The sequence below is a fragment of the Microtus oregoni genome, unplaced genomic scaffold, assembly GCF_018167655.1.
Source record: "Microtus oregoni isolate MIOR12 unplaced genomic scaffold, Mior012 000032F_ref0000030, whole genome shotgun sequence".
NCBI classification, from domain to species: Eukaryota; Metazoa; Chordata; class Mammalia; order Rodentia; family Cricetidae; genus Microtus; species Microtus oregoni.
In genome coordinates, this window is record NW_024543091.1 from 21083541 (window position 1) to 21110442 (window position 26902).

At 40.7% G+C, this 26902-nt stretch overlaps 1 protein-coding gene across 3 annotated transcripts in view; it reads right to left on the reverse strand.

The window, feature by feature from the left end:
- Csnk1g1 (casein kinase 1 gamma 1) overlaps positions 1-26902 on the reverse strand; it is a 124662-nt gene that overhangs the window by 13008 nt on the left and 84752 nt on the right. For 2 of the 3 annotated variants that reach the window (XM_041679471.1, XM_041679473.1), the window contains 6 exons: positions 22990-23075; positions 21957-22041; positions 21546-21694; positions 19887-19991; positions 12696-12806; positions 120-226 (listed from right to left, as the gene is read on the reverse strand). In XM_041679471.1, the coding sequence (XP_041535405.1) occupies positions 120-226; positions 12696-12806; positions 19887-19991; positions 21546-21694; positions 21957-22041; positions 22990-23075 (643 nt within the window). The remainder of the gene's footprint in view (positions 1-119; positions 227-12695; positions 12807-19886; positions 19992-21545; positions 21695-21956; positions 22042-22989; positions 23076-26902) is intronic. The other variant, XM_041679472.1, reaches the window with a different exon arrangement.

The following is a 26902-nucleotide window of genomic DNA, read 5'->3' on the forward strand; positions in this document are numbered from 1 at the left end:
AAGAAAGCTGTGGGTATGGACACAAGCATGAAGAATCCAGTCTGTGATGAGCAGCACATAGGAGATAGAATAAAGTTCCCAACCCATTATGAGACAAACCCTTTGGAAGATGAACGTACTTAGCCTCCTCCACTACCTCCACCTCGGCATGAGCTGTGATTGGTGCATTTGAGTGAGCTCCAGTGGGGTCATCAACATTCAGCTCTCCATTGGTTGAGCTAACCACCTGAAACAGAGACAGTCTGAGATAAGTACCATGGTTGTATGAAGTTCCTGCCTCCACCAGAGTAGATTAAGAGAGATAGTTCTCACACATAGGTATTAGCCAGGCAGAGTGAGTGAGGAATGTATGCTTACTTGGGTTAAGGGAACACTCCTGATTTAGGAAGGGTTCTTAGACCTATATCATGTCAGAACACTTAACAATATGATCATACAAAATGATAATTAGTTTCATATTGAGTGCCTTTGTGCTTAGCACTCTATTATACTGTATGTGTGTACATGAATACAATCCTCACAATTTCCTTACTTAATATGTCACAAGTATTTGTGTGTATTCATGTGTGCACGTGTGTGTGAGGGTACATGTGTATACATACACCCATGCAGGCCAAAGGCTGAACATTGGTGTCGTTCTTCGGGAATTTCCCACTTTACTTTGGGAAAGGGTCTCTCACTGAGACAAGCAGCTTGCTGATTAGGTTAGACTGGCTGGCCAGTGAAACCCAGAGATTCCCAAACCTCCACTTCTCGAGGGCTGGGATTACCAGAGACAGGCTACCACTAGCTGCCTTGAAAAATACAAAACAAAAACAAAAACCAACAAACAAGCTGGGAGGTGGTGGCACACAACTTTAATCCCAGCACTAGGGAGGCAGAGGCAGGTAGATCTCTAAGTTCGAGGCCAGTCTGGTCTACAGAGCAAATTCCAGGACAGCCAAGGCTACACAGGAAAACCTTGACTTGAAACAAATAAACAAAACACCCAACAAACAAACAATGAATTCTAGTGTTCCAACTCAGGTGCCCATGCTGGCACTAAGTACTTTTCCAACTGACTTATCTTCCTGGCTCAATTACTTAAAACAAAATGAAACAAATTATACTTACGTGTTTGTATGTGTTAAAGGGGCAGTCCCAAGTGCCACAGTGTGTATGTGGAGGCTAGAGGATAACCTCCTAGTGGCTCTCTCCTTCTATTATGTGTTTACTGGCTACTGAACTTAGGTTATCAGGTTTGGTATCAAGTGCATTTACCTATTACGCCAGTTTGCTGACCCCAACCCCAATTATTCTCTTTTAATGGATGGGAACACTACAAAATGACTTAACCAAGGGTTAAGTTAGGGTCTGTGGGCTTTTATGGCTTTTACTTGTGTCTGTCCACAGATTCTTTCATTTTCCAAAAATGTATATAGTTCTGTATTGAAAAAAATAATGGAGTCAGGCAGTGGTGGCACATGCCTTTAATCTCAGCACTTGGGAGGCAGGAGTACAACCATGCCAATCTTTATGAGTTTGGGGCAGGCATGGTCTATAGAGTGAGTTCCAGGACAGCTAGGGCTATCTTGAAAAACAAACAAGCAAACAACAACAGCAACCCCCTCCCAAATCCTGTACAGTTGACTTCTAAAGGCTAACTGACTCATTTGCTCCCCTGACCATAGTGGACTACTACTCTCAGTTTATTGTACTACATAATTATGTACTTTAGGTGATGATCACTTAAAAATAAATTCTCAAAAATAAACCATAAATAATCACACTTTCCTTCAGAAATTTCTTCATGGCTTTGGTCACTGGTTTGAAGTTATTCAATCAAAAAGACTGCTACATTCCTCTCTGTTGAGAAGGAAGATGGTAAGGAAAAATTTCCTTAGAAAACCAGTCTTATTTCAATGGCTTTTATTTCAGGTTCACTGTCATCCCACTTCTCACTGATGGTCCCCGAACTGTAAGTGATGGCTCTCATTCCTGTCATCTGGTTCATGTGGACCCGATCAGGCTTCTCTTGCTTGTGCAGTTGCTTCTGGAACCTGGTTTCATTTTCAGCATATGATTCCTGTTTATGTGGGTGCTGGGGAGTGGGAAAAGGGACCTTGCACAAACCACTCTGCTGTTAAAGATCTTGGCTGAAACATGGGAGAGAACCACAAAATAGGATAAATGGTTCAGATAGCTTATGCTATTGGGTAATAACTTCATCTATTTGAGACTGTTCTTACAGACTGATGTGAGGATCACATAAGGAATGGATAGGAGATATCTTGTATATCTAGATATATATATAGAGAGAGAGGAAATAGGAAATAGTAAGAACTGCATTCTAAAATTAGGCAGCAGGAACTGGAGAGTTGGCTCAGCAGTTAAGAGCACTGGTTGTTTTTCCAGAGGACCAAGGTTCAATTCCCAGAACCCACATGGCAGCTCACAGCTGTTGTCTGTCACTCCAGTTCCAGGGAATCTGACACCCTCACACAGATATACATACAGGCAAAACACCAATGCACATAAAATAAACCAATAAATCTTAAATCACTCTTTCTGTACCCCAGTTTCCTACTCTGTAAAATGGGGAAACGGTATTGTTTATCCTGATGGGGTCACCATGCAGATATGCCACAGTAAGTGTTTGGTCCAGAGCCATGAAACATAGTAATGGCTCAAAAAATATTCATCTAAGCTGGGAGTGTTGGCACATGCTTTTAATCCCAGTACCTGGGTGACAGAGGAAGGCAGATCTCTGGGAATTCGAGGTCAACCTGGTCTCCAGAATGAGTTCCAGGATGGCCACGGCTACACAGAGAAACCATGTCTCAAAAGACAAAACAAAATAAAACAAAGCAAAATAAAAAACGATTCATCTTACTGATACTCTTATTTTCCTAAACTATGGGGTACTTACTAGCAGTTAATTTGCCAAAATTTCCTAAATCATAAAAAGGAAAGCAGGAGGAAATGTTTACTATCTTTGGGGCAGGCAGAGTGAATGCTACCTTCTACCTACTTGTAATGTATAACCACCATTATTTCTACAAGAAAAAAAATTACTGGGCTTTTTTTCCCTTCTTTTCTTTTTTCTTTGCATGAGGGACACAAGGTGCTATAGGCCTACTCTGGCAGCCACTATATAGCATATACTATATAAACTCATGGCATTATATAAATTCACAGGACTACTCCTGCCTCAGCCTTCACAGAGGTAGGATTATGAGAGGTATAGAATATCATGCCTGGCCTTTTTCTTGTTAATAAGACATGAGTGAGAAAATTACAATAATGATATATGGATAAAAAGAATAAAAGAACCCTACAACATTAAATTTGGACTTACCTGAGGAAGACTCAAATTTCTGCTAGTGACCAAATTTAGTATCTGTGATTAGTGGACACATTAGTCTAACATTGTGCTATTATACAACACAGTGTTTTCATCTCTCTGCAAATAGATTTCTTCTGAATGTAATCACAATTTCAAAAATTAGACAAATCCAGGACATGAAATATTGTATAAGACAGCTGACTTGGACTCTTCAAAAAGGACCATGTTATAAAAACTTTAAAAAAAAACCCCACTGGTTTAATACTGACACTGATCAAAGAGGACTAAAGTGGTAGATGACTCAACTGAAGCATCTGTTGTTGTTAACTATTAAGGACCTGGGTTTAGTTCCTATGCCTACACTACGGCTCACAATTACCTATAACTCCAGTTTCAAGGGATCTGTTGCCCTCTTCTGACCTCACAGGGCACCAGGCACTTGAGGCACACTTATTCACGGAGGGGGGAAAAAGATGTGGGTTTAAAAGAGACTAAAGAATTAGGCATGGTGGTAAACACCTCAAATTCCACACCTCGGGAGGCAGAAACAAAGGACCACCATGAGCTAGAGGCTAGACTCAGCTATACAGTGAGGTGTGGGTTAGCATAGACTACAAGGTAAGCCGGTCTTAAAACAAACCAAAATAAACAAACAAAGCAGAGAGAGATTAAAGGACTGAAAGAGACAGAAGAGGCAAAACAACTAACGGAATGCAGGAATCTTTGTTAGATTCTTTACACTATAAAAATTTAAGGACAAATGGAATTTGGGCTGTTAGATATTGTTTATGAAAGTATTAATTTTCTTGGAAGAAGGCAATGGACTTACTGCTTATATGAAAGAATGTATTTGTTCTTAGGAGATGTAGGTGGAAGTATGCAGGACTAAGATGCACTGCTTTAACTTTTACACAGTCTGGAAAGCAAACACACATACACACAGGCACATACACATGCAAGCACACAAAATTAAAGTAAATATGGCAGAATCTTAACAATTTCTTCTTAATGGAGTCTAAGGACAGTCCCAACTTTTTTGTAGATTCGAAAATTTAAAAATAGAAGATGGGGGATGCCCAGAGTATAAAAAAAGGCTGAGAAGGTTAAGTGACTGTGAACCACAGCCTGCTTACCTCCTCAGTTCTGCTGATTCCTGTGGACATATTTTCTTTTCCTTTTCCTTCTTTCTTTTTCTTTCTTTCTTTCTTTCTCTCCCTCCCTCTCTCCCTCCTTCCTTCCCTTTTTGTTTTGTTTCTTCATGATAGGGTCTCTCTGTGTAACAGTCCTGACCATTCTGGAACTCACTCTGTAGACCAGGCTGGCCTTGAACTCAGATTCCTCTGCTTCTGCTTCGCCTCCAAGAGCTGGGATTAAAGGTGCATGCCACCACTGCCTGACATGTGCATGTATTTTCTAGCATACTTAACTGTTAATACTGGTAAGTAGCTTATTCTATGAGTACAATGGATACACATGAAAGCAATCACCTGAAAATTTTATTCATTCATTCATTCATTCATTCATTTTTGCAGCACTGGGGAGTAAATCAAAGGCTGTGTGTGTTCTAGGAAAGCACCATAACTGAACCATATCCCCAGCCCTGAATCACTGATTCTTTTTTGGGGGAGAAGGGGTGTTTGCCTATGTCAGATCCCTGGAACTAGAGTTCCAGGCAGCTCTGAGCTGCTTATGTGGTGCTGAGACTTGAACTGGGGTCCTCTGGAAGAACAGTCAGTGCTCTTAACTACTGAGTCATCTCTCCAGCCTCTGAATAACTGATTCTTAATGAACAATTAAGGAACTAGACAAAGTGTCATTTAAGATGTCTTGGCTAATGTTAGCATTTAAGTGTCTCAGGCAGGAGGATTAGAGGTGTGCAGCAAGCTACAGAGGGAATTCAAGGTTACCCTAGCATACTTATCTACCTATCTCTTCAATTCTACTAACACGAAAGAATTCCTAGTAAGAGTCACTACGGAAAATTACCCATGACTCTACGTCATGATAAAGTCTTATACTTGATAATTTCTCCCCCCTATGAATTGCTACTTGGCCTACAAGTAGTGTGACCTTAGGCAATCTAAGAAAGAGGTTATTCTCACTTTATAATCAACTTTTTTTTTTTTTTTTTGGATTTTTGAGACAGGGTTTCTCTGAAGTTTTTGGTGCCTGTCCTGGAACTAGCTATTGTAGACCAGGCTGACCTCGAACTCACAGAGATCCACCTGCCTCTGCCTCTCGAGTGCTGGGATTAAAGGTGTGCGCCACCACCGCCCGGCTCATAATCAACATTTTTTAAACAGTTTTTTGATATTTATTTATTATGTAAACATTGTTGTATCTGCGTGTATCCCTGCAGGCCAGAAGAGGGCACCAGATCTCATTACAGATGGCTGTGAGCCATCATGTGGTTGCTGGGAATTGAACTCAAGACCTCTGGAAGAGCAGTTAGTGCTCTTAACCACTGAGCCATCTCTCCAGCCCCTATAATCAACATTTTTACCTGTATCAAAAACCACATAATTTCAAACAAATCAGGCACAAAAGGAACATTACCCTCTCTACCCTTACACTTATCTAAAACATGTCTGAAACACAGGGTAGTACTCTGTAACCCTGGCACTCTAGAGAAAGAGGCTACCATGGGCTTCATAGTGAAACCCTGTTTCAGAGAAATAAAACCAAAAAATAAAATAAAACAACCTCAAAGAAAATATTAAATAACATGTATGGGCCTTTGCTCAGCTAGTAGAAAACTAGTGTAGCAGTTTCAAAGTCCTGGGTTTGACTCCAAGTACCACATAAAACTAGGTATGGAGGCACATGCCTGTAATTCTGGCATTCAGGAGACAGAGGTAGAAAACTCTGAAGTTCAAGGTCATCATCAGTTACATAGCAAGTTTGAGGCCAGACTGACCCTGTCTCAAAAAATAAAAATCTGGGGCTGGAGAGATGGCTCAGAGGTTAAGAGCACTGACTGCTCTTCCAGAGGTCCTGAGTTCAATTCCTAGCAACCACATGGTGGCTCACAGCCATCTGTAATGAGATCTGGTGCCCTCTTCTGGCCAGCAAGCATACAGATAGACAAAACACTGTATAATAAATGAGAATGAATGGATAAATCTTTTTAAAAAATTAAAAAAAATCTGGGGATTATCAGGTATTACATGAACCTACTTCAAGTTTGCAGGAGAGTGTGTGTATATATATATATATTTTTTTTTTATTTTTTTTTATTTTTTTTTATATAGACTCCTACCCAGCTGTGCAACAGAACAAGCACTATTGTGACAGGGCTGGAGTCTACCTCCCACGTACCTCTACACACATTCTCTGTAAGTGTGTATAGGGCCAACAAGTTCATATTCTCTACCAAATATTATATGGCAGTTAAGTATGATGTGCACTAGAGATCTGAAGCACCATAAAAAACTGTACAGGCGTGAGGAACTGCCACCTTTTTCTTTTCTGAGATGGGGTCTTGTTAGAATGTTCCAGCTGGCCTCAAATTCCTGAACTCAACTGTTTCTCCTGCCTTCTGCCTGACTAGCTGAGACTACAGGCGGTTCTCGAACTGCTTCCTGGGGGGAAGGGAGCAGTTCAAGATAGGTTCTTACTGCACAGCTCTGGTTGTCCTGGAACTCACTATGTAGACCAGGCCGACTTCAAACTCAAAGAGATAAACCTGCCTCTGTCTCCTGAGTGCTAGGACTAAAAGTGCCATCATACCGTTAGTGTTTTGTCTTCGAAAAGTATTTTGTCTTCTTGAATTTAGGTCTTTAAGGCAGAAGATCTGTAGAAATACTAAAAAATGGAAACCAGGGTGCCTTGAGAGTTAAATAGTCTAAAACCAAAATGTCCATACTTTATCAGAACACATGGTCTTCAGCTTGGCAATTTGCACTCTACCCAAGAGAGATGGGGCTGTAGGTTCTCCCGGTTAGGCTCAGAAGACTTCACCAAGTGCCTCTGCAAAGTGAAAGAATGCAGACACATATCCTGACATGGCAGTGCACGTTTGTAATCCCAGCTCAGGAGAGGCTGGATGACTGCAATCTGAGGCTAGCGAGGAATACACAGAGAGATCCTGCTTTGAAAACAGGGAAACCAAGCCAGGTCTCGTGGTGAATGTCTTTATTCCTAGCACTTGGAAGGCAGAGGTAGCGGATAGGAGAGATGGTGGAATTCTGAGTTCCAGGATAGTCTGGTCTACATAGTGAGACCCCGTCTCAAAAAAAAGAAAGAAAGAAAAAAAGGGGCTAGAGAGATGGCTCAGAGGTTAAGAGCATTGACTGCTATTCCAAGAGGCCCTGAGTTCAGTTCCCAGCAACCACATTGTGGTTCACAGCCATCTATAATGAGATCTGGTACACTCTTCTGGCATACAGGCATACACAACAAATAAACCTTAAAAATAAATAAATGAATAAAAAACAAACAAAATTTTAAAAAGGGAAGACAAGTAATAACAACAACAAAAGTAAAACAAAACACAACAACAACAACAAAAAAAAAACACAGGGATATCTGTTGCTTTAGAAATAGTACTGATTTGCAAAAAGCATAGTTTTGGCCAAGTGTGGTAGTGTGTAATTGTACCATTCATGTCACAGAAGCAGGAAGATTAGGAGTTCACAGTTAGTCTTGGCTGCATAATAACTTCAAGGCCAGTCAGGACTATGTGACCCTTTGTCACAAAAACCCAAGTTTGTCTGGAGAGATAACTCAGTGGTTAAGAGCACTTGCTGCTCCCAGCGAGGACCCAACTTCAGTTCCCAGTGCTCACCCATAAAGTAGCTTGCAACTGCATTTAACTCTAGTTCCAGGGAATCTTGTGCTCTTTTCTGTGTTCTCAAAGCACCTGAACATGTGGTACATATACATGCAAACAAACTTTTAAAAATAATTTTAAAACAGAATTATTTTATATTAATTTTTATATACTAACGGTAAAACATTAGTTCTATCCAAAGTCTTATGTATGTGTATATATATATATATATATATATATATATATATATATGTATGTATTATTTACTACAGTGTTAGGGAATGAACCCAACGATGTGTATATGCTAGACAAGCAGAATTTACTGAGCAATCATTTACTTAAATAGCTTATTGAGATATTATAATGACAAAATAGTTTATTTAGTGATATTAAGACTATCAGAGTATCCTAGATTTTCATCGTTTTGTTGAAATAGCTCCCCAAACTCCTGACTATCAGTTTGGTGAAAGCTGCCCTTCTGTACTAGCAGTTGGGGTCACCCAGGGAATCTCCTAACTTTTTTTTGTTTTTTCAATACAGGGTTTCCTCTGTAACTTTGAGGCTTGTCCTGGAATTTGCTCTGTAGAACAGGCTAGACTCGAACTCCCAGAGATCCTCCTACTTCTGCTTCTCGAGTGCCGACATTAAAGGGTACCACCACCACCTGGCAAAGATTGCCCTTTTGAAAACACTGCTCTTAGCCAGGCAGCGGTGGCGCACACCTTTAATCCCAGTCCTCGGGAGGCAGAGGTAGGTGGATCTCTGTGAGTTTGAGGCCATCCTGGTCTACAGAGTGAGTTCCAGGACAGCCAGGGCTATTACACAGAGAAACCTTGTCTCAAAAATCCAAAAAAAAAAAAAAAAAAAAGAAAAAAAAAAAGAAAAGAAAAAGAAAGAAAAAACGGCTGTTGTAGTTTGTTTACTTTGTTTCTTTTTCTTAGTAAAGTTTCCCTCAGAAGCCTGATAACCAAGGGTTATCTGCTCATATTAGAAGTGGTGGATGCTGAAGTCTCCACCCCTCCTTGAGGTTTAGTAGGCAGCCAGTGATTACTGTGGGAAGGAAGGGACATTTCTTTCACTATTGTAGGCACCAGTATGCTCCTGTAAACAGTTGGAATTAAACTTACTGGCATGTTTTTGTCACACACACACACACACACACACACACACAGCATTAGAGTAGCTGTAAAGAAGGGGTCTGCAGAGTGAGAGGAAAAAAAAAGGGTAATGGGTGGTAAATACATTAAATAATGTATGAAGATGTCATAATGAAGCCAATTCTATAAAACTTACGCTAATAAAACTTTTTTTTGGGGGGGGATTTAAGACAGGGTTTCTCTGTAGCTTTGGAGCCTGTCCTGGAACTACCTTTTGTAGACCAGGCTGGCCTCGAACTCACAAAGATCTGCCTGTTTCTGCCTCCCGAGTGCTGGGATAAAAGGTGTGCGCCACCACCGCCTGGCGCTAATAAGTTTCTAAATGACTTATTTTTAATTATATTTGTGTATGTCCAGTATAGTGTGCCAATTAATTTTTTGTCAACCCGACACAATCAAGGGTCAGCTGGGAAGGGAGCTTCAATTTGATTGTTGATTGCTGTGGGAAGGCCCAGGTCACAGCATGCAGGTGGTCCTGGGCTATATAAAAAAGCAGGTTTGGGGCTGGAGAGATGGCTCAGCAGTTAAGAACACTGGATGCTCTTCCAAAGGTCCTGAGTTCAATTCCCAGCAACCACATGGTGGCTCACAACCATCTGTAATGAGATCTGGTGCCCTCTTCTGGCCTGCAGGCATACACATGCAGGCAGAACACTGAATACATAATAAGTAAATAAAATTTTAAAAAAAAAGAAAAGAAAAAGTAGACTGAGCAAGCCAGCCAGTATATAATGTTTCTTAATGGTCTCAACTTTGTCTCTGCCTTTCCTCAGTGACTTCAAACTGCAAGAAATAAAGCCTTTCCTCCCCAAGTTTCAGGTCATGGTGCTTATCAAAGAAAGCAAGTTAGGACAATGGGTATGTGTATTTGAGTGCAGGTGCCCAGGGCGACCAGAAGAAGGTGTGAGATCCCCTAGTGTTGGAGTTAGCTGCCTGATGTCCTGAGAACTGAATGAACTTAGATCCTCTGCAAGAGCAGCATGTGCTTTTAACTGTGAGCCATCTCTCCAAGGCCCTAATAAAAACTATTTAAAATAAGAGGGTGCATATCAATTGACACATGAGAATAGCTGGGTCTTGACAACTCGGGATTATACTTCAGGATGACTTGGCTATGCCATTTCATTAGGGAGAGTAATGCTATTAGTACCCTTCAATTTTCCTTCTGGCTGGTGTGCACCTCAATCCCTCAGTCTAGAGACCCACTTTAAAACAAAAACAAATAAAACCTTAGTTTCTTTGTTTTTTTACGGCAGATATGTTAGTTTCATTTTGAATATGATATGTAAATATCCTCAACTTTCAGGAAAGAAGTTGTATAACTCCCCAAGGAATTTCTCCACACACTGACTGATACATAAACTGTTAGCACACTATTCATTTTAATTCTAAAGAGGGAAGAACATCTACTTTTCTACAATAAGAGATCTATGCACTTTTGGATAATTCATTTTGTGTTGTGTTGCTGTTTCACCGCTTTCTCTGTTTTGTTTGTTTGGTTTGTGTTTTGAGATAGGGTTTCTCTGTGTGGTACTGGCTATCCTGGAATTCAGTCTGTAAATCAGACTTCAAACTCACAGAGAAATCCACTTGCCTACACCTCAAAATTCTGGTCTCAGATTAAAGGAGTACACCACCACTGCTCAGCTTGTTGTGTATAAGTGTGTTTTCTCTTTAATTTGATGTTATTTTGTCATGTTGTTCTATCAGCAAAATTTTTCCTTTGTATTTCTTTCTTAAATTTTTTTATATGTATTGGCATTTTGCTTGCATGTATGTTGGTGTACACATGTAAACCTGGTACCCATGGAAGCAGAAGAGGGTGTCAGATCCTCTGAAACTGGAGTTACAGATGATTGTGAGCTTCAATGTGGGTACTGGGAACCAAACCTGGGTCCTTTGCAAGAACAACAAGTGCAAGTAACTGCTGAGCCATCTCTCCAGTTTTGTCCCTGCGTTTTTCATTTCAGTATTAGCTACTCAGCATTTCCAGGTTGAACAAGCAATCAGCCAGCTGTATGTCACTGACTGTGCGGTCTTCACCCACAGCTGTCTAGGTCCTGAAACAAGGTGAGGCCTGTGCTGGGGGTGGGGGGTGTAGGAGGACACAGAATCAGATGGGAAGGACTGATGCCCACCTCCCCTCTCCAAATAAGGATGTGGTCTCTGGTAAAGAAAGAGAACATGAAGGATCTGTGTTGTCTTAGACTTTCAACCACTCTTCTATATGCCCTGTTAACACTCCTCAACTTAAAAGAAGGCCAAGTCTTGAGCCTTTTTGGAAATTCCAGGGTGAACAAACTAAGATCCAGTTTTCTGGGACTCTTGTTATTTAAGTTGTATTCAGCTTCCAACATTTTGTTGCACTTACTGTTTTTTCCACCTTTTACAGACCTATACCTCTAAACAATTCTTTTTATTCTTCTCTTTTTTTTTTTTTTTTGGAGACAAGGTCTCTCTATGTAACTTTGGCTGGCTCAATCACACTATGTAGACCAGGATGGCTTTAAACACATAGAAATCCATCCACCTCTGCCCCTTGAATGATGGAACTAAAGGCCTGTACCACCATGCGAAGTTTAAAAAGATTTCTTTACCACTGCTTCAGAAGATAAAAGCAAATCTGTGTGTTCAACTCATCATTTTACTTCATGTTTCTATGAAGTACTTTATAGGGCTATGTATTTACAGGAATATTTGTATATTCCTACAAATAAAAAGATCTTTCCAGTAAGTAATTTCTTATTAAAGCATATTCTAGAAGATCAGGCCTATTAAGATTTATTTATATGCAGGGAGTTCATTTTTATACCTCAACTAGTGAGTCATCAGTATGAGAAAAATGTTCAGTTGACTTTTCTTTAGGATTTTAAAAGTTACACACAAGAAAAGTGAGGAGATAGAAGATATCCTGGTACCAAACAGAGAAGAAAACCTTAGGCTAGCTCAAATAAAAACAAATAATTTCAAGACCAAATTTATTCCAGAGTAAACAGAATATAGCTCCACTTCTTAGATAGCTGCTCAGGAAATTAATCAGTCAATACTCCCAGGCTATCAGGTGCTAAACCCTCTATCATCACAGGGTGAGCTACACATGCATACCTCCAGTACTGGAAGGCTCCAATTTTAAGTTACAATTCAGATACTAATGCTTTCTACCTTGATGGTATTTTGTAGATCACGAATAGATCAAGATTATAGGTCAGATTAACTCAAAACAGAAATCACGCAGATGTTTCTAAGTCAATAATAAAAGGCAGTAATTATCTCAAAAAATTACTTTTACCAAACTCCACACAGAAAATCAGCACAGAGATAAACAGTTAAAAAGAAGCAACTCACCCCTGCTGTAAGTGACCATCTGAAAGGAACCCAAACTGCAAGAGCAAACCAACATTCTACTAGACAGGCTGAGAAGGCCAAGGAAGACAGTAGGTACCTGTACTGAACCCCCATGGCGGTCTGCGGCCAAGTGAGACGTCAGGTATGAGGTATTGGTCTGCCGGCTGGGCTGGATTTCCCACTCTCCTCGGCGCTCTGATGATGCAGTCTGCTTAGGCATTAGGAAGCATGACAGCAAGATATGGAAGGAGAAGTAAAGCAACAGAAAGCAACAACAAAATCCAGTACATTAGTGCTCCTGTAGGGTTCTGTTTGGAGACTGACACTAACAACTGCTGCAAAGCACTGAGAAATAGTACTGTGACCGTATTTATTTTCACTAATGAACCAATACATCAGTTGAAAGAAAACCTGTACTGAACAAAGGAAGGGAGGGAGCCAACCAAAAGCTGGACATCACGATTTGACTTTCACATTCGTGTAGTTTCAGCAACTACTAAGCGGATTAAATTCAGAAAGTTAAGAGTGTTGAGCAAATAAACAGTCATAAATAATTTCATTATCATAAATTTCACACTTATAAATGATTTCACTGAGCAGATCAACGTTTTTACATGAGGAACTGAGCCAATGAGCCTACTACCTATTCAAGATTAATGCCCATGCCAGGCAGTGGTGGTGCACACCTTTAATCCCAGCACTCGGGAGGCAGAGGCAGGCGGATCTCTGTGAGTTCGAGGCCGGCCTGGTCTACAAGAGCTAGTTCCAGGACAAGCTCCAAAGCCACAGAGAAACCCTGTCTCAAAAAACTAAACAAACAAACAAACAAAAAAAACCCTTCTGTTTCTATTTTTGCTGCCATTCAGGCTGCCTTCATACCTTCTTTACCTGTCTGTTCTGTTCTTTAAGACCTCATACTCTTCTGATATCGCTTATGTGTGTGACTTTTCGTACTGAAGAATCTGTACTAGGTGCCCCTTGCCCTGTCCAGATAGCTGAGGAGGTACTAACATCATGCTGCACAGCTCTAACAGTCCTAAGACTCTAAAGACTAAAAAATGAGGAGTGTAATGAGGAATTAGTAAATCAAATTTTAATTGCTGTTGATAATCAGCAGCAGCAGGGGATGGGGTGCAATATTGTTGCTCTATATGATCATTAGGTAAGGAACCTATAAATCTCAGAAATGCTGGTAGCTATAAATGTGTATTTTATGAAAAAAATGGAGCAGGGAAAGGAGAATTAATTAGAACAATGTATAACACACACACACACACATATATATATATAAAACTTCTATGATAATGCCTATTACTTTGTATGCTAAGTTGAAAACTTAATAAGAAAAAATGAAGCATGAGAAGGTAATAGCTTAAAGTTCCACATTGGCTATCTCCTGCTGAGGATTTCACTAATAGGAACTGCTTAAAGCTTACTGGCAAGTCACCTAAAAGATATTTTCTATAAAGCTACAATTTACTCATCATTATTAATAAACTATGAATGAGGTCACATGGATAATAATAGCTTTGTAAGAGATTCTGGCCGTATCTGCCATTATTTCCTGTGGAGATGAGTAGGTAGCTGTATTAGCTTGTTTACTATGTAATTTCTACAAAGTGGGGTAGGATTTTTTGTGGACAACACAAGAGAGTTCAAATTATTATAAACATTCCTTCCCTCTCAGACTCATCGAATTTTGCTAAGTTGTTCAGACTAGTCTTGAACTGGCAAACCGTCATCCCACTAGTAACCTGTGTAGCTCGTATTAAACTACCCTGATGCTTCCCTTCCAATAATTTCTGTTGAAGATATTCAGATGTTAAGTTTTCCAATACTGTACAGCATAATTATACCATGTTATAAACTTAGGGACATTGTCTGACGCCTAGAGATAATAGACTAAATCTGTTTTTCTAATGTTAGAATATACACAACCAATTTAGTAAAACTTAAGCATAATATTTAAGATCTAAAACTATTATGTAGTATCAGTACTATAAAGCTGTTTACTTTTTGAGACAGGATCTCATTATGCAGCCCCAGGTTGATTTCAAACACATGATCCCCTGCTTCAGGTGTGTGCCACAACAGTGCCCATCCTCCTGAGATTTAAAGAATTAAAGGGATTGGAGAGATGGCTCAGCAGATAGAACACTTGCTGCTTTTGCAGAGAACCTGAGATCAGTCCCCAGTGTCCACATGGTGGCTCACAACCATCCCTAACTCCAGTTCCAGGGGATCCAATGCCCTCTTCTAACCTCTGTGGGTATCAGCCACACACAACACACAAAGACATACATGCCAACAAAAACACTCATACACATAAATTAAAAAAAATAAAAATGTGTCAGGCAGTGGTGGCGCACGCCTTTAACCCAGCACTCGGGAGGCAGAGGCAGGTGGATCTCTCTAAGTTTGAGGCCAGCCTGGTCTACAAATGAGTTCCAGGACAGTCAGAGCTGCAACAATGAGAACCCTGTTTCGAAAAACCAAAAGCCAACCGACCGACCGACCGACCAAACAAACAAACAAATGTAAGACAAGGGTTTCTCAAAGACCTGCCCCTATTTGAGGATCTATAGGTAGTTAATAGTTGCTGGGGGACATTGTTTTCAGCACGGTAGACACTGGTAAATTGCCCATTCCCCTGTAAGTAACACCAATTAAATTCAATGATCACAAAAAACAGAAGACGTTACGGAAATTAGAGGGATGGCTTGGCAGTTAAGAGGACTTGCTGACTCTTCCAGAGGAACCACAGGGTTCAGTCTTAGAACTCACACTAGGGAGCTTACAACTGCCTATAACTCCAGTTCAAGGAGATCTAACACCCTCTTCTGACCTCTTCAGGGATCCACATATACATGGTATATGTATATATTATGTATACTTGAGCACACACATATACGAATACATAAGGTAAGTAAATCTTTGTTTGTTTGTTTGAAGACAGGGTTTCTCTGTGTAATAGTCCTAGCTATCCTGGAACTAGCTTTGTAGACCAGGCTGGCTTCAAATTCACAGAGCTCTGCCTGCCTCTGCCTCTCGAGTGCTGGGATAAAAGGCAGGAGCCATCACTGCCTGGCTTTTTTTTTTTAAATAATTTATTTGTATTTTATGCACACTGGTGTTTTGCCTACATGTATGCCTATGTAAGGGTGTCAGATCCCCTGGAACAGGAGTTACAGACAAGGTTACCAAATCTTTTTTTTTTTTAAAGATTTATTTATTTATTATGTACACAGTGATCATCCTCCATGTATGCCCGCAGGCCAGAAGAGGGCACCAGCTCCTATTACAGATGGCCGTGAGCCACCATGTGGTTGCTGGGAATTGAACTCAGGACCTCCGGAAGAGCAGTCAGTGCTCTTAACCTCTGAGCCATCTCTCCAGCCCAAGGTTACCAAATCTTTAAAAAAAAAAAAAGGTACAAAAGTAGAGGAGAAACTAGCTAGGAAGAATAAAGGATTAGTGAGAGCAAAAGGAGAAAGGACAGGGTGACAAGAAGCTGTCACAATGGAACCCATCATCACACATAACCAATATATGCCAATAAAACATTAAAAAGTCCATTTTACTGGCCAGTTAGAATTCTTTAGAGTTTTATGGTACATACATAAAACAATCACTTCTCCCATAAATGGTGGTTTTGCTCTCCTTTTTTTTTTTTTTTGTTTTGGTGTGTGTATGTGTAAGCATTTGTATATATATGCACATGTGGCCAGAGATCAACATTAGTCTTGTTCCCAGTAACCATCCACATTTATTATTATTATTATTATTTTATGAGAGAAGGTCTCTCACGGGCCTGGAACTCATCATGTAAAATAGACTGGCTGGCTAGTGAGTCCCAGAGAACAGCCTATCTCAGTCTCCACACTACTGGAATTATAGGTGTGTACCTGCCACCATTCCCAGGTTTTTTTTTTTTTTTTAGGTACATTTTGTGCTAAGAAACTAACTAGAGTCTTCTGGAAGAGTAGCAAGTGCTCCTAACTGCTGAGTTAACTTTCCAGGCCCCACCCAGCTTTTTTTTACATATGTTCTTCAGATATCACTCGAGTTTTCATGCTTGCAAGGCAAGCACTTTGCCAACTGAGCTATCACCCCATTCCATAAAAGTTGTTCTTGCATTTGTTTTGAGTCACATAAATTGGGGGAGAAGGGAAAGGCTTGAACTAAGAATGTAGCTCACCAGATGCATACTTGTATATGGTCTGATCTCCAGAACAAAAATAAATAAAAAATAATAATTTAAAATGAAAGAGAGCCAAGTGATGGGTGGTGGTGATATATGCCTTTAATCCCAGCACTCGGGATGCAGAGGCAGGTGGATCTCTGAGTTCAAGGCCAATCTGGTCTACAGAGCAAGGGATACACAGAGAAACCCTGTCTAGAACCCCCCCCCAAAAAAAAATGAAAGAAAGAAAGGGGCTGAAATGTACATTCATTTACACTCACATGTGTGTGGATGATGGAACCTAAGCTCCTGACTGATGCGGAGGTATGGATCAGTGCAGGAATGCTTTGTGTGCACTGTTTGTGTTTAGAGGTATACGCCTATGTGAGTGCAAGTACATGTGTGTACATGGAGATCAGAGAACAACCTTTGAGGTCATGTTCCTCAAGGGTCAGTACATGTGTGTACATGGAGATCAGAGAACAACCTTTGAGGTCATGTTCCTCAGGGGTCAGCCACCTTGTTTTTTGAGACATGGTCTCTCATTGGGACCTGGGGCTTGACAATTTTCACCAGGTTGGCTGGTCAGTGAGCACAGATCCCTTTGTCTCTACCTTCCCTGCATTGGGACTATAAACGCATGCCACCAAGAACAGCTCTGGATCAAAATCAAGTTTGGGGATTGAACTCAGGTCCTCATATTTTAATTTATTCTTACTTTTTCCCCACACTAGTTGCCACATTTAAAATAAAAAGTTTAAAGCAAATTTCTTCATTATCAGTCTTCTGCTTTTTAGTTCAAGTACCTATTGAAGTTAAGGACCAACAATTCTTCAGCCTAGCTTCCTATCTTTTTAGACCCAATTCTGAGGACTCCTTTATTTGATACATAATTGTTGTTGCTCATACACACTCTTTCAGCTTGTACTGTCTTGTCCATCTCTACTTCTTTCAAAAGCAACTGTTTCAAATGCAGCATTTGTTTTTCCTCCTCATAAAATAATTTGCCATGCTCTGGCTAGGGGAAATATTTCCTTTGAATTTCAAATGAGTCTGGGCACGGTGGCCTGCACCTTTAATCCCAGCACTCAGTAGATATCTGTGTATTTGAGAGGCCAGTCTGGTCTACAGAGACCTTGTTTCAAACAAAAACAAAAACTAATTCCAAGTGGTAATACTTTTTAATGCTTATCTGTTCTACCTTGTGCTATAGTTACCTAGTTTCATGGCCTATCTATTTATCAGATCTTTGGAAATAAGAGCTCCCTATTTATTCTTCTCTCCTTCCACCATGTGAGTCCTGGGCATTGAACTGAGGTTATTAGGTTTGCTAGCAAGTGCCTATACCTGTCAATCCATAGTATAGACCCTATATAACATGAAAGCAGGGAAGAGTAATGAGACTACTGAAGGGAGAAACAAGATAGGGCAATGGAGGCAGGAGACAAATTGTCTCATTTTCTTTCATATGGACAATCTCGATGTTTTTAAAAAGTGTATGTGTGTGTGTGTGCCTGTGTTTATAAAAGTTGGGCAGTGGAGGCTCATGTCTCTAATCTCAGCACTTGGCAGAAGCAGGTGCATCTCTGTGAGTCCGAAGCCATCCTGCTCTACAGAGCAAGTTCTAGAACAGCCAAGATTACACAGATAACCTGTCTTGAAACCCACCCAACTCCCAAACAAGAGCAGAACTATAATGAGTATGGTTTCACTTTTATCCCTTTCTCTTCCTAAACATTCTTCTTTTTTGTTTTTGTTTTTTTCAGACAGGATTTCTCTGTGGAGCCCTGGTTGGAACTCACTCTGTAGACCAGGTTGGCCTCGAACTCACAGAGATCTAGTACTGGGACTAAAGGTGTGCGCCATTACTGCCTGGCCTTATACATTCTTTTAAAGTATCTTTTTATTATAAAACTGGAACTTCATTAGAAAATGTTTTAGGAAAATATCACTTAGAGTTCTATTTACAACATTACTTCTGTTAATATCTTGTACTATCAGCCAGGTGGTAGTGGCATACGTCTTTAATCCCAGCACTTGGGAGGGAGGCAGAGGCAGGTGGATCTCTGTGAGTTAGAGGCCAACCTGGTCTACAAGAGCTAGTTCCAGAATAGGCTCCAAAGCTACAGAGAAACCCTGTCTTAAAAAACAAAATCAAGTACACACACACACACACACACACACACACACACTGTACTATCACTTCTCAATGACTTTGCTCACTTTCCCTACCTTTGATAAGAAATTATGAAGATTTGTTTATATACTTACTTTTTAAGATAAGAATACTACAATGTGGCCCACCCTGACCTCTACTCATAGCAATCTTAACTGTTTCCAACTTAAAAGAACTGTAATTAAAAGATATGCCCCATCACACTGAGCTCTAAACATAAATGAATCTTTCTTCCTTTTTTTTTTTTTTTTGTGGCTCTGCCAGACTCTGAACCCATGGCTTGTATGTGCCAGGCAAATACTATATCCCTGAACTATATCTTTAGGGCATCTTACACAACTTTCAAATCAACTTGGATATGATTGCAACTGTACAGGTTGCATTTTATACTAGGTCAGGTGAAAAGCCAAATCACCAGTCTTATCAGCAAATGAAGAGTATAACTGGTATAAGCTCCAGATTCAATTGCAGATAGGACCCTAAGTATACCATGTGGTACATCTGCAGGTCCAACAGTCCTTCAGACCTTAGATCCTAACTCACAGCCAGCGATCAGATCTCCTGAAAACTGGAGTACTCCCTCAGGCCCAGATTCTTTTTTCTTTTTTGGAAACAGCCTCATTATCCAGTCTGGCTGCCTGGAGTTCCCTATGTAGACCAAGCTGGCCTCTAACTAAGAGCTCTGTCTGCTTCTACCCAATGCTGAGACCAACTCTGAGACACCATAGCTGGTGGGTCAGGCCCAGATTCTTTTGCTGCATGCTTCATTTCAGTGCATTTACACATGCTCTGACAGTTCCTCCAATGTCATCCTAAACCAGCTGTTTTTCACTCCACACACACACTAACAGATAGAAGGGGAAGAATCTGGGTTGAACAGCAGCCATAAAGGAGGGGAATGACTAAAACAACTAAAACCTAACACATACCTGATTTCGAAGAGGCTGTTGTGATGGCCGATCCCTGTGTGTGTGACTTTCTCGAGTTATTGCAGATGCACCAGAATCTACATGAACTGATCCTACTGGAGTAGGCTAGAAAAATGAAAGGAACATCAAATAGTAACTGGTGAGATGGTGCAAACCTTTAATCCCAGCACTCGAGAGGCAGAGTGAGGTGGATCTTTGTGAGTCTGAGGCTAGCTTGGTCTACAGAATGAGTTCCAGGATAGTCAAAGCTACACAATAAGACCCTGTCTCAAAAACTGCTACCCAAAAAGGTCAAATAGAGAAAACAAATTTAATGCAATAGCTCTGCAAAGGGAAGCAGCATGTTAATTCTTATGAATCAGTCTTTTCCTTTTCTTTTTTTTTATATTTATTTTATTTATTTATTATGTATACAATATTCTGTCTGTGTGTATGCCTGCAGGCCAGAAGAGGGCACCAGACCTCTTTACAGATGGTTGTGAGCCACCATGTGGTTGCTGGGAATTGAACTCAGGACCTTTGGAAGAGCAGGCAATGCTCTTAACCACTGAGCCATCTCTCCAGCCCCTTCCTTTTCTTAAAAAAAATTAAATTTACTTTTATGTGGATAGGTGTTCAGCCTGCATGTATGTTTCTGCACTATGAGCTTGCAGGCCCAAGGATGCCACAAGAGGGTGTTGGATTTCCTGGAACTGAAGTTACAAATAGTTGTGAGGTCCCAGGTGGGTGCTGGGAATTAAACCCAGGTCATCTGGAAGAGTAGCCAGTGCTCTTAACTGCTAAGGCATTTTTCCAGTCCCATGCTGTTTTTCTTTTAAATTATCTTGTTCTCCTGAATTTGGTCATTTGCTGAAGGGAAGGTAGTCTGGTCCTCAACAATCCATTTGGGGGCAGGCTACCTTAGAAAGAATGCCTGTTCTACTGCATTATCTGTTAGCACAGTCTCTGATAGTATGGACTATGACAGAATTAGTAAATCCAGAATTCTATTCCTACAGAAGTCAAGTTCCTCAATAGCACAGACAGAACTAAATTGTGAATCAGTTTTAAAAAAATGTATAAAAAATTGGCTTAAATTCTGGTATCTTGGGATATGTACATAATAATCTTTGAGGATTTGTTTTATTTTATGTGTGTTAAGAGTTTGCCTAAATATGTCTATGAACACCCTACATGTGCCTGGTGCCCACAGAGCGGAAGAAGGCAGGGTACTGGATCCCCCTGAACTGGAGTTACAGATTGGAATTTCAGGGAACTGAACCTGGGTCCTCTGTAAGGACAGCAAGTGCTCTTACCTGCTGAGTCATCTCTTTGGCCCCCATAAGCAATAATCCAAAAAACATACAACTCATTGGTCTAACGACAGGAACCTATAGTGTTACTTGAAAAAGGTTGGTAAATGCAAGCAATTCCCCCCCCAGAGATTTAAGTAGAAGGACTGTCAAGTAAAACGACAGGGCAGTACTGGTCTGGGATTTTTTTGTTTTGTTTGGTTCCAAGACAAGGTTTCTCTGTGTAACAGCCCAGGCTGTCCTGGAACACATGTTGTAGAATAGGCTGGCCTTGAACTCTCTGCCTTGCCTCAGCCTCCTTAGTGCTAGAATTAAAGAAGTTTGCAGCCACCACCACCCAGCAAGAATTTTTTTAAAGGATACTTACAATAGGCCTTCCAACCCAATCATAGGCATAGTCAAAGGTGTAGCCTTTCCGTTCAAACAGATCTGTGAAGAGGGTCCGTAAATACTCATAATCAGGTTTTTCAAAGAAATCTAACCGCCTGACATACCGAAGGTAGGTTGCCATCTCCTCTGTTAAAAAAAAGGTAAAAAGCCATGCCTGTTAGCTGAATGTCTCCCCAGAGTTTAAGCACTGGGCCACACAAGAGATATCTCTACAGATTACTTGACACTAATGTTTTCTTTAGGGACCAAATAAAAGTGATACCTTCCGTGGACTGAATAATAATAAAAAGAAATGTAAATGATACCTATTTGGTATTTATAGATACTGTGACATTGCTTACATCAAAGTGCCAGTCACACTGGCTGTATTATCCTTTCAGCATCCTACCTGGAAAGTTCTCACAGAGAGCTTCGATGGGAGTATTCCTTTTGGTATCACCAATTTTTTGATATCTCTCTTTTAATGTATCAGCCTGTAGAAAGTAAAGTAAGAAAATTATCTGGAAAAATATACTAAGAAAGTGAGTTCAAATATGTTCTCAGATACTAGAGTTAGATTCTTTTTAAGATTTTACTTTCAATTATGTGTGTATGTATCCATGTATTATATGTGTATGTGTGGATGTTGAATATGTACCCAAAGAGGCCAGAAAACGACACCAGTTCCCTGCAGCTGGGGTTACAGGTGGCTGTAAGCTAACTGATGTGGATGCTAGGGAAGGAACTTGGGTGCTCCACAAAAGCAAATGCATGCTCTTAAACCACCAAGGCATTTCTCTAGCCACCACAATAGTTGTTTTCATTCAAACTGGCAGGATTTGTTAGCAGATCTCAGTATTTTTCCTCTTTAACGAATAAGAATAAGACATGCTGTGTCTAGATATATGTAAACCCCTGCTGTGTTCAAGAAAGTCACATTTGAAATATGTTTAGTAATCTCAGATGAGAAGGATAGAGAGGATAACAAAGCAATAACATTATGAAGCAGAATTTTAAAAATCATAGCAGCTTAGAAAACTCCCATGGCCACTTAGATCAGGGTTTTTTTCAAGACAGGGTTTCTCTGTAGCTTTTGGTGCCTTTCCTGGAACTAGCTCTTGTAGACCAGGCCGGCCTCGAACTCATAGAGATCCACCTGCCTCTGCCTCTGCCTCCCAAGTGCTGGGATTAAAGGCGTGCGCCACCACCCAAATACAAAGAGGTAGGATTAAGGTAAGAAGGTTGAGGAAGGGAAATGTGAACACCTGAAGCCCAGGTGAACACTTAAATGTGACTAATGTCACTAATCCCCACCTCTCACCTCTGAAATCAACCTTCCCCTTTGTGCTTTGTAGAGACACCAAGCCAGCAGCCATTTCATTATCTGATGAGCCATTTCATTAACTGAGAGAGAGAGAGAGAGAAAGCACTTTCAAGGATACCTTGAGTCCTTGCCAGGGCAGGCTGCCGCGGAGAAAGTACATGAACATATGGCCTAGGGCTTCCAAATCATCTCGCCGGCTTTGCTCTAAGAGGGAAGACAGATCACATATTATGTCTGCAGCTATTAAAGCACAAAGAGCTTTAAAACTGAGTAATCTCCCAAGCCCTTCTGCTCTGAAAGGCTCTGCTTACTAATCTTTGTTATGCCCAAAGTAGAAATATTTTAGATCAAAACTGAAAAGCAGTGGGTGGCCTTCCTTTGTTGCTAACAAGTAAACAGTAAGTGAAGAGCAAATTCTAAATTAAGATCAAGGCTTGATGCTAGACGGTGGTCAAACCACTCCTTACTCAGCACTGCTACCTGTCTGAACATGAAATAATACATACATGAATGAGGACTTGTAGCGTATGAGCTGCGGTTACCCTTTGGCTACCACAGGGGAAAGTGAGCAGCAGACGGAACAGCTGAAGCTAATTTCAAATAGTTCCCCACTGGCTAGGCCTGCAAAGATATAAGCTGTAGAATACCTAAATCACACGTTTATCATCCCCGGCCTCTACCCCAGACAGGGTTTCTCCAAGTAGCCCTTGCTGTAGATAAGGATGGCCTTGAAATCACAGAGGTTTACCTGCCTCTGCCTCTCAAGTGCTGGTGTACGCCACCATAGCCCCACTACTCCAGATGTTTAACAATTTTAATTCATCACAAAAATAAACAGTTCAGTTTCAAGTCAGCAGAGAAGAATCACTTCTTGGTTCCCACTTGCTCCATGTATCCCATAACCACCTTAAAAACTCAGCAAGTGGGGCTGGAGAGATGGCTCATAGGTTAAGAGCATTGCCTGCTCTTCCAAAGGTCCTGAGTTCAATTCCCAGCAACCACATGTTGGCTCACAACCATCTGTAATGAGGTCTGGTGCCCTCTTCTGGCTTTCAGGCATACACGCAGACAGAATATTGTATATATAATAATTTAAAAAAAAAAAAACTCAGCAAGTAAGCCGGGCAGTGGTGGCACACGCCTTTAATCCCAGTACTTGGGAGGCAGAGGCAGAGGCAGGTGGATCTTTGTGAGTTAGAGGCCAGCATAGTCTACAGAGCGAGTTCCAGGACAACTCAGCAAGTTTAGTACTAAAGTGTCTTCTATGGATATACAAAACAAGTTGCTATCCTTGGAACTTGACTAAAACAAGTTGCTAGTTTTTTCTCTCCTTTGAAATGGGAAGATAAACTACTAACTACAGAAAAGTTCACAGAAATATGTTGGATGTCAACTGAATACTAGTACATGCATCTACATTGAATTTCCCATGGCTCATCACAGGCATCTTATTTATTATTTACTGTTCTTGTTTTACAGAGCTTGGGTTTCATGTAGCAAAAGGTGGCTATGTAGCTCGGGATGATCCTCCTACCTCTTCTTAAGTACTAAAATTACAGGCAGGATTTGTGTTTACTTTTTGTTTTAGCTGAGTTTAGAGCATCACCAAAAGAGATTACAGTTGGGCTTGGTGGTGCATACCTTTACCCTATTACTCAAAAGGTGGGGAGACAGAGACAGAGGCAGAGGCAGAGGCAGATGATCTCTTTGAGTTTAAGGCCAGCTTGGGCTACGTGAGAACCTGACTCAAAAAGGAGAGAAAAGTACATAAGAGAAAAGACTACCTTTAACTTGTTTTATTTATTGTGTATAATATGCCAGAAAAGGGTACCAGATCTCATTATAGATGGTTATGAGTCACCATGTGGTTTCTGGGAATTGAACTCAGGACCTCTGAGAAGAACAGCCAGTGCTCTTAACCTCTGAGCCATTTCTCGAGCCCACTTATTTTATTTTTAAGATAGGCTGGCCTAAAACTCATGGTCCTTATACCTCAGCTTCCCGAGTGTTAGGATTACAGGAACGTATAACACCACTTCAACTTGATTCTGATTTTTTGAGCGAAAGTAATACCCAAGATTATCATCTAGGCTAAAAGTGCAGCACAACGTGCATAAGTGTGACACTTGCACAAAAGGAATGAATAGTGCAAACTGCCTTCTTTTTTCTTTCCAATTTATTTATTATGTATACCGTGTTCTGTCTGCATGTATACCTGCAGACTAGAAGAGGGCATCAGATCTCACTGTAGATGGTTGTGAGTCACCATGTGGTTGCTGGTAATTAAACTCAGGAATTCTGGAAGAGCAGCCTTAACCTCTGAGCCATCTCTCCAGCCCCCTAAACTGTCTTCTGAATTATTTGTCTACACCCATATATTAGTGCTGCTCCTAATTTTCACCAGAGAAGTTTCTAAGAGACTTTTAATTTTCAAAGTTCTGAGGACAGGTGACTGGTGAGTGTTTTCCCCTGATTGGGACATCTCTATCCTCCAGTAAGACTCTAGGGCCACAAAGGAAGACGGCGAGGAAAGAACATAAAGATTGGAGGATGGGGGAAAATGCTGTCTTTTGGCTATGAAATGGCCTCTGCACTCATGAATTTCCAGCAGCTAATCAACTGCACAGGATCAAGCCAGTCAGTAACTCCAACATGTGGGAGGCTCCACCCTTAGCTGAGGAGAGACTGGCAACTGATGGCTGCTAGAGGAGGAGGGAAGCCATTTTATCTCTGGGATATGGCTCATGCTCACCAAGGATGCACTAACTGGACTTAGTGGGTCACTTAAAAGAGGAGGAGGAGATGAAGGTGAGAACAGCATGTGCTGGAGGAGGTCCAGGAGGAGTTGGGAGTGAATAATGTGACAAGGACAGATTTTACACACACACACACACACACACACACACACACACACACACTTGAATAAATAAGAAATATTTTAACAAAAAAATTAGTAATACTCTTTCACATGTACATTTCATTGCACCTTGTTACTACCTTGTATCTGCCTTCCAAACACTCTTCCTACCCCCAGCACCTCCCAGGTCATCTTCAACTCAGAGTACCCCCCTAGAAAAGGCAACTTTGTAAACAGCCCTGTAATGGAAGGTGACTTTCCTGTTTAGTTTAGTTTTGTTTTTGAGAAAGATGTCTCACTTGGTAGCCCAGGTTGGCCTGGAACACACTATGAAGCTCAGGAAAGCCTTAAAGTTTTGGTGATCCTCCTGCCTCTTGCTTATAAACTACTGAGATTACAGGAATGGGCCACTGAGTCTGACAAGAAGGGTTCTGAAAGTCAGTTACTCATAGAAAAAGAAGACACCCATGACTGGAACATAATTCTGTGCCTAGATTCAAAATCTCTAGAACAAAAAGAAGAAGGTGTGTGTGTGGAGGAATCCTTTTTAAAAGAATGAAATAAAACAGCAAGATTTCCAAACACTTTTGTTTACATAGGCTGTCTGAAATTTGCAATAAAATATTACACATGACTGAAAACAAGGAGTTAGATGGAAGTTTGTTAAAAGGACATAAGAAATAAGTATTCAAACAGTCTGTAAGGTGAACAGAGCAGAAAGGGAAAACACATCCGGAGAGTTTCTCACGCTGTATGGTTTTAGAGACAGGGTTTCTCCGTGTAACAGGCCTGGCTGTCTTGGAACTCACTTTGTAGACCAGGGTGGCCTCGAACTCAAGAGATCCGCCTGCCTCTACCTCCCAAGTGATAGAATTAGAGGCATGCACCACCATTCAATCACACCTCTCCATTTTTATATCAGTTTCCTGTATGTTACAAGAAGCCTCTTGATAATAAAGAAAATTTACTAGGCAAGTGCTTGAATTATAGTTAAGTGAGCACTAGAGGGCGAGCTCTTCACAGACTTAAAGATTTTCAAACACACACACACACACACACACACACACACACACACACACGAAAACCCCTCATTTTTTAAGTCCAGAGAAGGATAAAAACACAGCTGTGGAACAAGAACAGAAAAACAAATCTAAGTCAGGTGTGAAACCTTGGT